At 51.4% G+C, this 14259-nt stretch overlaps 1 protein-coding gene across 7 annotated transcripts in view; it reads left to right on the top strand.

Moving 5' to 3' along the window:
• VPS8 (VPS8 subunit of CORVET complex) overlaps window positions 1–12912 on the top strand; it is a 244417-nt gene extending 231505 nt beyond the window's left edge. For 3 of the 7 annotated variants that reach the window (XM_032298384.1, XM_032298383.1, XM_032298385.1), the window contains 2 exons: window positions 8778–8858; window positions 12186–12901. In XM_032298384.1, coding sequence (XP_032154275.1) covers window positions 8778–8858; window positions 12186–12335 — 231 coding nt within the window. In that variant the 3' untranslated portion in view covers window positions 12336–12901. Of the gene's footprint in view, window positions 1–8777; window positions 8859–12185 lie in introns of all 7 variants that reach the window. The other 4 variants (XM_032298379.1, XM_032298382.1, XM_032298381.1 and 1 more) reach the window with 2 other exon arrangements.
• Window positions 12913–14259: the final 1347 nt, after the last annotated feature.

Here is a 14259-nt window from a genome sequence, read left to right as displayed (position 1 = left end):
ACTAAGAGAGTGAGAAATCACTCACCTCCCACCCTCGGGGAAGGTATTAACCTATTCATGCGGGATACACCTCCGTAACACGAACACCTCCATTAGGCCTCTCCAGCTTTGGAGATCAAATCTCAACATGAGGGTTGGGGGGAGCCACATCCAGACGAGAGCAGGGCTCCTCAGGCTGTCGGGCTGGAAGTGGTCTCTCTCCTCATCCATTTTAACAAGCAGGGTTCTGCCTCTGCTTGAAAACCACCTTCGTAAGGCAGGATATTCCATCTTTGGAAGCTCTGACCAAGATAATTCTTCCTTATGGTAGGTGGCACCAGTTGATCCTGGTCCTTCCCCTAGGACCTACCAAAATTAGTTTAATCCTTCTTTTATAGAGCAGAATTCCAGTGCTTCACGTGGCCGAGGTCCTGACTCCAGCCCTCGGTGGTCTTTTGACCAGGCACAACATCGACAGTCCGTTTCCTGTATCTTCTCCCCCCATCAGACCACGTCTCTTTGAGTATTGCCATTGTACTTCAGGTGAAGTCGTTTTAGAACCAAATGACTTCAGCATCTTCCTTACTCTAGAGTCTGTTTCTGTAAATGGAACCAAAAGCACATTCATTTTTTAGCAGCCATTCTGCATGCTTGATTCACAGTTGACATGTTGCTATCAGACTCCTGATTCTGTTCACACACACTATTGATGTACACGCCCTTGGTTTCTGGAGCCAAGTGCAAGGCATTGCTTACATTGTTTCCGTTTATGACCCCTTGGGAATCATTTTTTCCTCCCAAGGATAGAGCCTTACAGCTCATCATCAGAGACATGTAGCATCATTTATTAGCTCCCATGCTAATGCAACTGAGAGCTAATAGGTGTGGGTTTTACACTTCTTACTATGACACTTTTTCTTTATGAGACGGAGTTTTGCTCTGTTGCCCGGGCTGGAGTGCAGTGATGTGCTCTCCACTCACTGCAACCTCTGCCTCCCGGGTTCAAGCAGTTCTCCTGCCTCCGCCTCCTGAGTAGCTGGGACTACAGGCACCTGCCACCACGCCTGTCTCATTTTGTATTTTTAGTAGAGATGGGATTTCTCCGTGTTGGTCAGGTTTGTCTCAATCTCCTGACCTCACGTGATCCGCCCGCCTCGGCCTCCCAAAGTGCTGGGATTACAGGCGTGAGCCACCGCGCCTGGTCGGTTTTGCGCTTCTTAATATGAGACTTCTGCTTGGGTACTCGTCTTTCCCACTCAGATTATCACATGTGTGTCTCATCATGGGGCTGTGTGTGAGACCATCTCGGTGCCAGTAGTTCTCTGTTCTATCCTGTGCCCTCTCCATATGGAAGGGAACAAACACTCCCTCAGCAAAACAGGAGTTCCCTCCCGGCGACCATCTTCTTGGACCTTAGAGTTGAGATTATTGATCAAGTTGCAAATTGGCCTTTCCCCTCCAACATGTTTCCTGATGGCGCTTTTAGGCACTTCCCACAATATGTGCAGTCACCCTCTTTCTCTTCAGTATGTGTGGCAGAGCCACCAGCAGCCTGTTGCTGTGCACTAAAACAACCCAGGAGGCCATTCTTAATTGCACTGTGCCCGTTCGTAAAGGTCATGGAATTTTAGCAGAGCTTTGCAGACTGTGCTGCTCTAATGCGTGTGTGTTTTCTGGGGGCTAACATTCTGTCACTGCGGAGAATAGCCTTCTGTCTGGACCTCGGCCCCAAATCAGTTGTGCCACCCTGGGAAGCTCCCTCTTCTTCATATAGTGTCAAACACTGGATCGGGCCTGCTCGGGAAACAGTGAGACTCTCCGCTGGCAAATGCAGAAGGGAAGGAGGCGGAGGCGGACGTCAAGCGTGGGCTGCGCTTGGGGCCGTCTGCTGTGTCTGACAGGTCACTGCCTTGGGACTTTTTTGTTTCTTTGTTGTTTTCTACAAATATCCTAGGTGTGTTCTAGTTCGAATTTACATTTCTTCCATCGTAGTATCGAAGTTTTGCTCCCTGGTTTTCCGTGAAATATCAATGAATGGTAGGTGTCATTCCAGACACAGCGCGTCCTTAAAAGAGAGCCGCTCCTCTGTGCCGTCAGCCTCTGGATTTTGTCAACTTCCTTTAGAGACTTTTGAGGTTTTTTTCTGGCAAGCTATTAATTACTGTTAAAGCAGCTACGTGTTTTTGAGGCTTGTTTTGAAGTTCTGCCAGGGCAGATCCCGTGTGAATGCCCTGAAACGATGTATCTTTCCGGATTTCCTTAAGGTCTTCCTGTACTGACAGAGAAAAAGCGACTGTGAGATGGCCACGGTATGCCATGTGGCAAGACTCCAAGTTTGCACAGGACGGCGGCCCTGGAGAAGGGGGGCACTCTCAGTGTCATGCACGTGTCCCAGTCCTGTCATGTTCGTGCCTGTTTGTAATGGCCCTGCTCGCTGTCCTGGCATCTCGGGGTGGTGACGACCCGGGATAATACGTCTGTTACATTGTGGGTGGCAGCACCCAGCAATGACTTTTTAATGTTTGGGAATTGAGCTTCCCAGCCTGTGAAGCAGATATACTCAGATGGCCAACCCTTTCTCACATAATTATCTCCGTCAAGAAAACAGGAAGGTTTTCATGAACTTGACCACAGAGCTACATTAGTTATCTAAAAATTCAAACTGTATTCTACATTTTTTAATCCATTTTTTAAAAATACGTGCTGAGATGATCAGCTTTTGTCACCACAGATTTTCCGCAGGCTGTTGCCTTTCAAAGCAGGTTGGGGAAGGAGTCGCCAAGCGTGTGCAGGAGCGGTATCTGGGATTCAAAGACTGAACCAACTGGGGGTCATTTTCTGTTGTGAGGGAGCAAAACGGGTGAATAGCACCAAACAGAAGATACTTACGTTCCCGCTTTCACCTAGCGCCAGCCTTATGATGGCACCACAGAGGATCCTGGTAGGCACTCGGGCAGATGCAGTATCAGTCCCCGCAGACACAGACCAGGCAGCTGAGGGTGTCCATGAGAAACCCGTGATACCGTATACCTTCAGAGTACCTGATGTTTGTAACAAACATGTCATAGTGGGCTATAGCATTACACCTGTTATCAAGAGTCACCCTGTCTCTTACAAGCTGTATTTTAGTATGTCGAAACTTCAGTTTCCTCACAGGTAAATTAGAGAAAATAATGTCTCCTTCACTGGACTAACACACTCATGAAACACAGCTAGCAGAAGGCCAGCGGCTAATGGACAGCAGGAAAGGTGCTTTCTCCATTTCCCTTCCCAGCCCTTCCCTTACAAGAAAGAGCCTTGTAGGGTAGGCTGTGCAGAGATTTTCCCCATTAGTAGATGACATAACGGATATGAGGGATATCAACACAGCTAATTCGTGTCAGAGCCGAGTTCAGAGTTTTTTCTGTGATGGCAGAAGGCATTCATGAATGCCTAGTGCGTACCCAGAGCTGTGGTGACATTGTATGTGAAGTGTCTTCCTGCAGAACGTAGCTTAGCTCTTAACACTGGGCTTTGGTCTAGGCTTCCAAAGTCATTTATTTTATTTTATTTTTTTGAGATGGAGCCTCTCTCTTGTTTGTTGCCCAGGCTGGAGTGCACTGGCGTGATCTCAGCTCACTGCAACCTCCCCCTCCTGGGTTCAAGCAATTCTGCCTCAGCTCCCCGAGTAGCTGGGATTACAGGCATGCACCACCACACCTCGGCCTCCCAAAGTGCTGGGATTACATGCATGAGCCACCTCGCCCAGCCCCAAAGTGATTTTTAAGCAGAACACTAATAGCTCTATTTATTTTCATTCACTGCTTTCTCGTTCTGTCTCCTGGGCTTTTTGTTTATACTTTATAGAATGATGGGATGCGTTTTGAAATTAAAGCAGAATCATGAAGGATCCCCCGGAGGGAGGGTGGGCATCCATCAGTTTCACAGGAGCGTGATTAGGCAGATTGACCCAGGCAAGCACTACACGGCTGCCCACACAACCTTTTGGGTCCCTTGAAAGTGACCTTCCTCAGGCTTCTTCCAGACGGATACTGAGAGAATGGCAGATAAAAGACATCTCTGGAACTGGACTGCCCCAGTTCAGATCTGGGCTCTGCCACCAACCAGAATGACCTTGGCACGTCACTGAACCCCAGGAGCTGAGCTTCTTCACCTGCAAAATAACAGTAACAAAAGTACCCACCTCATAGGGTTTTTGAGATGATTAAATGAGATGCTCCGTGCTAAGTAGTTACAACAGTGTCTGGCACATGGTCATTCATGGTGGATAAAGCGAGCCTCCGCAGCGGGGGGGGAGGGTTGTTCCTCTGTGTCGCATCCGAGAAGACGCAAAGCAGCCTTTTTCCCCGGTACTGTGAAAAGGTCACCGTGTTGTTTCTTTGTAATTGTGGTATTGAAGGTCTCGGGTCGTTAAGGTTATTTTTCAATTAGCCTTTCAGTCTCTATCTTCGGCCTTAGAGCTGGTGATTCCAGGGTTGTGACAGCTACTGTAAACGAACCTCCCGCAGAGACGTTGGGCCACATTTCCCCCGCCTCTCTCTAGGCAGCTTAGCAGCTTGTCTGCCTGTTGTATTATTTCATTACCTCACTCATTATTAGCGGTGACCTGCTGAGAGTTTTGAGGCACTGGGGAACGAGGGGCTATGAAGAGGCAGGTTCAGTCGCAGACTGTTGTGCGTGGGAACTTGGAAAAGGTATTTCCTGTTTGCAGAGGGAAAAGAGTGCTTTTTCCTTGATCTCTGAAGCTAAACTTTCGTTTTAGGCAAAACTTTTAACTATTAAGGACTTCCAATGTGAAACAGCTTAGGCGGCAGCAAAAGCCTGGCTGAGGCCATAACAGAGACAGAGAAAGATCTCTGCCTTCACTGCCGCCAGAAAATTACAGAAGCGCCTGGAGAAGGCTTCTAGAATGCCGGAAAGACAGATGATCGTGTTGTGAATTATACAAAGTGGCCCGTGCCTCTCACAAACCAGGTTTGCTCTTCTCGTGTGTTAGTGTGGAAAGATAATTAGAAAAGGAAACGTTCAGGTTTGATTCCAGGATCTTAGTAATTGTAGAGAGTAAGAAATGAACAAGCAGAGCTCAGGCCTCTGTGACTGCCCGTGTCTTCGAGTGTGATTGGAAGGCTTCGTGTCTACAATCCCTAGGAGTCGTATCACCCCTGTTCCTGGGAACCTGGCCTGTCAGGTGGCAGTGGATCCTGGTGGTTGTCCTGTATCAGCGCTTGATATGTTTATTAAGAGGTCTGTGGATCTTGAAAGCCCTGGTTTGTTTTCTTCCTTCCGGCGGCTGTACTTCCTGCCCCCGCTTCCACATCTGTGAGTCACTGAGCTTTTTTTTTTTTTTTTTTTTTTTTTTTTTTTTTTTTTTGAGACGGAGTTTCGCTCTTGTTACCCAGGCTGGAGTGCAATGGCGCGATCTCGGCTCACCGCAACCTCCGCCTCCCGGGTTCAGGCAATTCTCCTGCCTCAGCCTCCTGAGTAGCTGGGATTACAGGCACGCGCCACCATGCCCAGCTAATTTTTTGTATTTTTAGTAGAGACGGGGTTTCACCATGTTGACCAGGATGGTCTCGATCTCTTGACCTCGTGATCCACCCGCCTCGGCCTCCCACAGTGCTGGGATTACAGGCTTGAGCCACCGCGCCCGGCCGCTATTGAGCTTTGAAACGTGCTGGCGCACCGCATTAGCGCAACATCCTCTCCCTGGGGCTCCAGAGATCATCAGGACCTCATCTTCCCCCAGATTTACTTTAACGCTGAGTACTACAAGGTCATTTCCAGGGTTGCCACTGTTTCTTCTTCTCGTATTCGCTGCAGTTTAATTTTTAGCTCTTAACACTGGACTTTTGTTACATGGGAAGAAAGAAATTTGCTCTAGCAGACAGCAGGAAATGCATTTTTCTTCTCTTCCAGTTGGAAAATCACTCCCACCCAGTTTTATCCCGGGGGGGTTCGTGGTCTGAGGGTACTTGTGTGTTTTTGGATGTGAGCGGGGACTGTGTTCCTATTTTGTTGCCCCCCACCCCCGCCGCCCTTTGTTTTTTCTATGACCCTCATTTGGCTTCTGTACACAGAAACAGTCACTTCTCTTCAGGCTGTCCTGTGTCTTTGTGACATTGCCCCTAATTTGCTTATGAATATGCCGTAAAAGATACAAGTCATGATTAGGCTCAGTAAACATTACAGTGTTTCTTGACTCTCATGCCCTGAATGCCTGCTGATGTCATGGTGCCCACCTCTTCCCTGGTTGGTAGAGTGTGGCCTGAGGTGGCACTGCCCTTTGATAAACTGGAACATAGAGGAGAGCGGTGACCTCTCAGGGCGTACAGGGAGCTGGGGCCAGGATTGGAGCCCGTGTTTCCTGATTTCACCCCATTGTTCTTCCTCAGGGACACTTCTTTCTGGGAGTGTACACAACGCAGTCGCAGTTGTGACTGCCATTTATTAAATATCAAATGGACGCCAAGCCCATTATCTCTCATTTTCATAATTCTGCAAAGCAGAGTTTTACAGATAAAGAACCTGAGACTGAGAGAAGCTGCATTACTTACTTAGAGCCACTCACCTGGTCTTGGGCAGAGTCCAGTTGGGCCCAAGTGTGTCAGAAGCCTGCCCTGTGTTCTTACTGCATTGCAGAGGGTTGATAACTCCAGCGATAAGTAGTAAGAAATCAGAAATCTGCGTGCCGGCTCCCATCCCTTCACTTGACTGGCAGACGATGACTCTATGGCTGCTCTGTGCCAAGCACATACTGGGCACCGGAGAGCAAGACGGACGGGAGCTGATCTGAGCAGCTCTCATTTCCACGCAGTTTCCCCTCACTGTCCGCGCACCGTCTTCTGCACACCCCCAGCCTCTTTCATGACCCAGTTTCGCCCACGCACGATGCTCTGATGCCCCCTCCTTTCTGTGTCTCTAGCCACTTCAGGGCGAGGGCCACGCCGCGGCATCTCACGGAGACTGGCTGTGTGCGGCACCTGTGGGCCTTCCCGCGCTCTCTAGTTAGTGGCGCTGAGAACTTGCGGAGGGAGCCTGTGCGTCTCCGATGTGTTCTGCGCGTTGCCTTCTTGGCTCTTCCTCGCCGCTTAAGGTGGTGTAGCTGTCACTATCCCCATGTGAGCGAAACAAACACTCAAAAAGCACCCAGCTCAGAGGGCACAGACAGCTCGCCTCAGATGCCGCTGCTGGTAATCGTTAAGCCAGGCTTTGGGCCGAGGCCGATGAACCCACCAGCCTGTGCAGAGCAGACACTCGGGACAGGCTCATGAAACAGGGCAAAGAAAAAGGTCTTTTTACCAATCTATACGTAAACAAAAACACATCTGAAATCAGCTTGTAACTATGGGTATCCCTGAATTGTGAGAAAAGCTAGCATAGACTGAGCCCTCACCTGTCTTAGGCAGTTGCAAATTTTTTTTTCTTTTTTCTTTTCTTTTTCTTTTTTTTTTTTTTTTTTTTTGAGATGCAGTCTTGCTTGGTCACCCAGGCTGGAATGCAATGGCAATGGTAGGATCTCAGCTCACTACAACCTCCACCTCCCGGGCTCAAGTGATTCTCCTGCCTCAGCCTCCAAAGTAGCTGGGGCTACAGGCACCCACCACCATGCCTGGCTAATTTTTGTATTTTTAGTAGAGACGGGGTTTCCCCATGTTGGCCAGGCTGTTCTTGAAACTCCTGAACTCAGGTGATTCACCCGCCTCAGCCACCCAAAGTGCTGGGATTACAGGCACGAACCCCACACCCAGCCAGGTGACACTTTAAATATGTATCTCATTTAATTTGTGGTAACCTCGAAAGGTAAGCATTACCCCTTAGCTTTTGGAGGGAGCAGGCCAGAAGGCCGATGCCTCCAGGAGGGCTTTGTTTACCGTATGGATAAGTGCCCATTCTTTCTGAAGCTCTAGACCCTCCTGTGCATCTTCATTGGTTGAGCTAGTTTTGGCCATGAAAGACAATTGCAAAGTCGTAGTGGTTTAAGCAAGAGAGAAGTGTAATTGCAGCCAGCCACGGCACACCACGCACCTCCCTTCAGCTGTCTTCTGTCTTGTGGCCCTGCCGTCCTTAACACAGGTGAGCATTACCCCTTCCCACAGGCGAGGCAGTTGAGGCTTAGAGAAGTGTGGTGACTCGCCTGAAGTTACACAGCAGGTCGCTGTCAGAACCCGCATGCAGATTCTCCTGACTCCAAACCTATGGCTGCCTCCCAGGATCCCATTTCTTCTCTCTGGATAAGAGTCGGATCAGGTCCACGGAGAAAAGAACCGCAGTTTGGCAGGTCCCACCGCAACAGCAGGGGGAAGAAGGCAGGGTGCTGGAAGAGCAGGCAGACCGGCCCTTTCCCAAAAGCAGCAGACGAATCTTGCCACCCCGTAGGCGGCTACCAGCTTTGCAGTGAGACAGAGAAAGGATGAGATTTTTAAATTACAATGCAGCTCCTGTTACCATGAGAGGAAAGGGGTATCCTTGCTGGCCATAGGAAGCGGCGGACATGGGAGTGCCAGACTGGAAGGGACTAAGGGGCTCCGACAGTCATGCCAGAGAGGGCTGAGCAGCTCTGAAGGGGCCTGCACCCGGGGCATCTGGAGACGGGCCAGCCCACAGCCTCGTCAAGGAGGGGTCCGGAGGGACAGGCCAGCTTCTAACTGACGTCAGTATGTATCTCACTGACTGCTGGGAGCAGGGACTGTTTTCAAAGAATGAAGGAAGCCCCGTGTGCTGCTTCAGCACGGTGTGGAGCGAGTTCGGAGGCCCCCAGCCACACGATGTTGCTGATCTTGGCGGTTTTTGTTTTTCAGGCAACCTCAGAGCCTGTTCTGGATCCACAGCAAATCCAAGCATTTGATCAGCTTTGCCACCTCTACCGAGGAAGCTCCAGGGTAATGTTCGCCTGGCTCTTTATATTTTATTTCCCTATTTGTCATTTCCTGCTTTAGAAAGGCAGTGTCTCTGAACCTCCCTGTAGCCTCCTCCCAGCCTGGAAGGTGCCCTGGCATCCCTGTTATGGCTACATGGACAACAGACCCTGGTCCCAGGGAGCACTCAGAGCTTGGTAAAGAGGGCAAAGGAGGTGGGAAGCTATCTGTCCCTTATCTGCCATGAGTTGTGAGGACACAGAAGCGCTTCTGTGTTTGACCTCCTCCAGAGAGAACAGGCCGGAAGGCTGGTACCTCAGGAGGGCTTTGTTTGCTATGTGGATAAGTGCCCATTCTGTCCGAAGCCCTAGACCCTCCTGGGCATCTGCACTGGCTGAGCTAGTTTTGGCCATGGAAGACACATGCACAGTAGTAGTGGTTTAAGCAAGAGAGAAGCGTAAATGCAGCCAGCCAGGGCGCACCACGCACCTCCCGTCAGCCGTCTTCTGTCTTGTGGCTCTGCCGTCCTTAACGTGTGACTTCAACTTGGATGGTCCAGCGTGGTGGCTTCCACTTACCTCCGTTGTCTAGAATTTAGACCCATGGCCACACCTAACTGCAGTGGAGACTGGGAAAATTGGTCTTGATTCCTAAAGACCTTGGGCTGAAGTTATTGGTCTACTCTAACTGTGGAAGAGGAGCACAGACTGGAGGGTGGCCAGCAGTCACTGCCACCGCATCAGACCGGGTGTCCCCCAGGCACTTCACACATGTGTTCATCCACTGTCTCCACCTGTTCTTCTGTGCCTAGGGCCTGCCTCAGGAATGGCACCTCTGCCATCCAGCCACCCAGAGCAGAGACCTGGCAGCACTAGGCTCAGCCCTCACCTTCCTTCCCCCCGACTGAGGACGTCCTGTGGGGTCTTCTCTGCCAATCCCCTTTGTGCCACCACCCTGGGTCGGGTCTCCTTATCACGCATGGAGGCCACTGCAGGTCCTGATTGGCTAGAAACCCTTCTGTCCCTTCTCCATGCGGCTGCCTGGCTACCCTTTCTAAACCCAAATGTGTCGTGTCACTCCCTTGCTGAAGACGTGTTCTGGATCTCCGCCACCTAAAGAACGAGTCCAGACCCTGCCCCCTCCGCCACTCCCAAAGCCCACCTCAGTCCTAGCTGCTCGCATGTGCTCCTGAGCTCACGGTGAGCTTGTGCAAACTGCTGCGTGCTCGGCGTCTCTGCCTGGGCTCCCCTCGCCCACTCCCCTTTCTTAGGCAGAACCTGCTGGGATACTTGGTAGCCCAGGGGAAAATGTGGTGTTCCTTCTTTGAGAGTTGATGTGGGCAGAGGTTGTTATTTCAGGAAGCTTCTCCAGGGTCTCCTGGGTGCGGCCCGGCAGCTTTATTGAGCTGGCGTCACCCCCATCCCTCCCCAGCCTCAGCCACGCTGCGCCCCAGGAGTTGGGTTTCTGGGTCTTCCAAGGAGGTTCTTCTGCTTCAAACTGTTGAGCTGTTATTTAGGGCTCATTGGTTTCCAGATCACAAAGTGGCCAAGGCAGAACACCAGCATCTCTCTTCCTGGGAAATACAAGGCTTTTGTTACCGCTGTTTCGCGGTTGCTCTTCCATCTCAGCGTCAGGATGTGAAGGCGCTGACTTGAGCTTCTGTTGCCCATTCTGCTCAAAGCACTGCACGTAACAGTCATTGCAGGGAACTTCGCGGGCTGATGGGCACGGGGAGGGTTGTGGAAGAAAGGAAGTGGCACGAGGTGGACTTGGACAGAGCAAGCGACATCTCTCGGTCCCTGCCCGATGGCTTGAGTGGGCCTTCCGGGCACTTGCAGTCAAAGCTTCAGTCAGAGCGACCGGCTCGTCAGTCAGACCGCAGGTGTGTCTCCAGGCCAGGACCTGGGTTATTTTTGATAAATTGACATGTAGGAAGCTTCAGATGTCTCCCCAGTCACCACAGACAGTGGCACTGAGTTTTCAACAGACGTGACAAATGGACACGTGAGCTTGTGCCACCGTTGCCAGAGTTTGGAGGGCCCCTCAAGGACATGGTGCCTGGCAGGTGACTGCACACCGCCACTTCCCGCTGGTGACCTAGGGCAAGTCACTTGTCAGGCTCCAGGCTTTCTGCCCCAGAGGGATGTTATGGAGGACTAGAAATCACACACATGGCAAGGACCTAGCAAAGTGCCCGTGGCGGAAAGACGCTCGATACTGCCACAAGTGGCGATTCGACATCCCCTCAGACTTCCGACGTTGCGTGGACGCAGACAGGTGGCCCTGAGGAGTGTGGTGGCCGGCTCGTCTCAGCTGCACATGCCCCGTGGGCCAGGCTTTCACCGCCTCCATGTGAGCCTACGAGGGTCCCTTAGAGTGCAGGTCGTGGGACACGACGGCCCCTCCCACAGGGCCCAACTCCCGTTATTAGGGAGCGTGTTTACCTTGGCTCTGAGTTTTCCAAGTTAGCTCTGTGGGGTGGAAGTTAACTCACAGTGTTCTGGGAAGCAACAGGCAAAGACCCTAATCAGGCAGGAAGTCTGAGGACCTTGGGTGTAGAATTCGTCTCTTCTCTGACCATCAAGGGCACCTCAGAGCCAGGCTGCCAGCTCCCTACCTTCGTGAGGGAAGGCCCCTCTGAGTGGCAGCGGCTGGCTCCCCAGCAGGCCATGCCAGGCTTGCCTGCTATCCTCTCTCCTCCTTGGCAGCTCTTCCAGAATTGAGCCACTGACAAAGCGAGGACACTGCTGGTGTCATGGGTGGGAATCAGGAAGCTGGGAGCAGGGGGTACTCGGAGGAGAAGGTAGAATCCAGGAGTTGGACTCGGGAGCCCCTGAGTTTGAGTTGGCGCTGTGTGTCTGTGTGAAGCCTTCTGGGCTGCAGAAGAGCGGTCAGAGCCAGTGGTGAGAATGAGTCATTCCCTCCGAGGAGAGTGTACCAAGAGGGGGAGCCTGGCACCAGCAGAGCTCAGCACGCAGCTCCTCGGCTCAGGGGCGCCCGCAGGGAGAGGAGGGCGGCAGCAGGGAAGCAGCGCTCAGCAGGGCAGTCCTCAGTGGGGGCTCTCCAGAGCCGGGCAGAGCAGTGTGTGTGCCCTTGGGAGCGAACCAGTCCAATGTCATTATTGAATGAGGAAATACAGGCCCTAAAAACTGAAGTGAACGTGCCCAGAGCCACGCTGCTAGTTTGCGACGTACAGACCTGAGATCCGAATGCAGGGTTTTCACTGCTCCTGCAAGACAGTGCTGCCTCCCGTGTGTCTGAAGCAGGAACTAGGAGGCTCTGCACCTCTGTTACACACCCCCTTCCCCCTGCCCCCACAAGTCTTAGCTGATGTGTGTCCCTCCTTTGCAGCTGGCTCTTCTCACAGAACTCTCCCAGAATCGCAGCAGCGAGAGCTCTAGGTCATTCAGTGGCTCCCAGGGTGGCCTTGCTTTCAACAGCATCTTCCAGAACGAGAACTTCCAGCTGCAGCTCATTCCCCCTCCTGTGACTGAGGACTGATGACTCCGTGGAGCCTGGCCCGGGAGAACCAGCGACCATCCCGAAGCAGCTGGGGAGAGGCCCCGCCTCTGGTGGGCTCGGCCTCCACTGCCTCCCACACTTCTGAGAAGAGGTTCCACATTGGGCTTCCATGCCCAGGGCGTCCGCACCACCATTCCCAGTGTAGACTCCCTGCCTTCACACTGTTGTCGTGCGCCAGCTCACCCGACTGGCTGGTTTTGTTTTGCTTGTTAAGCAAAGGAATGTCAGTACCTCTGTCCAGCTTTTTAGGAAGTACATTTTGCCTACTGAGACTTTTTCCCTTCTCCCCTGAAGCCTGGAAAGTGGGTGGAACTCACACTAATGGCATTACGGAGTCTGCCGTATGCCGCCTCCTGCAGCTGGCGGGCGATACAGAGGAGCCTCACCTTCTGCGGAGAACAGTGGTTGGCCAGGCTGCAACATAGCTGAAATAGGCCTTGGAGCAGAGACACGGAGGGGCCAGGGCCATCTCCCTTTTAATGTGTTCACGCGAAACCTTATGTGAGTGTAAGACTTGCCCTTTCTAAGAATAAATGCCTCTGTGTCCACAGGTCTCCTGGCCGGCTCTCAGTCTGTCAGGTCTGGAGGACATTTAGAGCCCTGTTCACAATTTTATTAGCCCAAAGTCAGGAACCTGACCGTGACCACCTTCGTAATTCAAATAAGCGGCTCCATCCTCAGCTGTCTTCAGAGCCACCCAAATGATCCTGTGACTGGGGCAAGGCTGCCAAAGAGAATACCACTCTCTCAGTTTTTGGCCATGGGACTTGGTTTATCGTTGAACCAGCCCCCACAGGAGGTCACCACACGCAGTGCCTAGGTTTCCACCTCACACGCTCAGATGGCCTTTTCCTCTGCACTGGAATGATCAGGCTCTCATGGACTGATACCAACCAAACCTACAGGAAATCCATATGTAAACTAGATATACATTTTTTTTTTTTGAGACAGAGTTTTGCTCTTGCTGCTCAGGCTGGAGTGCAGTGGCACGGTCTCAGCTCACTGTAACCTTCACCTCCCAGGTTCAAGTGATTCTCCTGCCTCAGCGTCTCAAGTAGCTGGGATTACAGGCACCCACCACCACACCCAGCTGATTTTTATATTTTTAGTAGAGATGAGATTTCACCATGTTGGCCAAGCTGGTCTTGAACTCCTAATCTCAGGTGGTCTGCCCGCTTCGGCCTTGCAAAGTGTTGGAATTACAGGTGTGAGCCACCGGGCCCAGCCGATACAAATTTTTAACCCTTAAATAGAAAATAGATCCTGCTTGTACCATGTACTACCTGTAATCAGCAAATCAGTTAACCTTGCTAAGCTTCTGTTTCTTTATAAAGAGAACTGTTGTGAAGATGAAATAATACATGTAAACTTTTGCTATGTGTTGTGCAGGCACATGGCAAATACCCCAGAAATGCTAGCTGGGCTTTTTTATATGACTTCTCCTAAGACCTGGGCTACAAGGGCACTGCTTCCTAACGAAGGTATCAGGAGATAAAATTGAGGGACGTGGTTGAACATTAACTCATCACCATTCAGATGCCTGCTGCAGCTATATGACATAGTCTCAACCCCAGTTTACAGATGAGAAAGCTGAGGCTCAGAGGTGACAAGTAATTTCACCCGGGGAACGTACCGAAGAGGTAGCAGAGCCCGGGGAGTTCAGACTCGCGATTCCGGAGTCAGGGACGCTACCTGCCTGAAGTTATGCATCAAAACCTTTCTCATTGAGCCTAAAATTAATGCCAAAGCAACTTGATATTCTCAAAGCAAAACTCAGTGATTTCCCTTCTTCTTTTGCAGTATAAAGAACCAAGGCAAAAGGAATATTCAATATAAAAATGTAAATTGTGGGCCAGGCGCGGTGGCTCAGGCCTGTAATGCCAGCACTTTGGGAGGCCAAGGT

Source organism: Sapajus apella, unplaced genomic scaffold (assembly GCF_009761245.1).
Source record: "Sapajus apella isolate SASKATOON/1434 unplaced genomic scaffold, GSC_monkey_1.0 scaffold38, whole genome shotgun sequence".
In the NCBI taxonomy this organism is placed as follows: Eukaryota; Metazoa; Chordata; class Mammalia; order Primates; family Cebidae; genus Sapajus; species Sapajus apella.
Note: the sequence above shows the minus strand (reverse complement) of the source record. Positions and strands in the feature narration are given on the sequence as shown.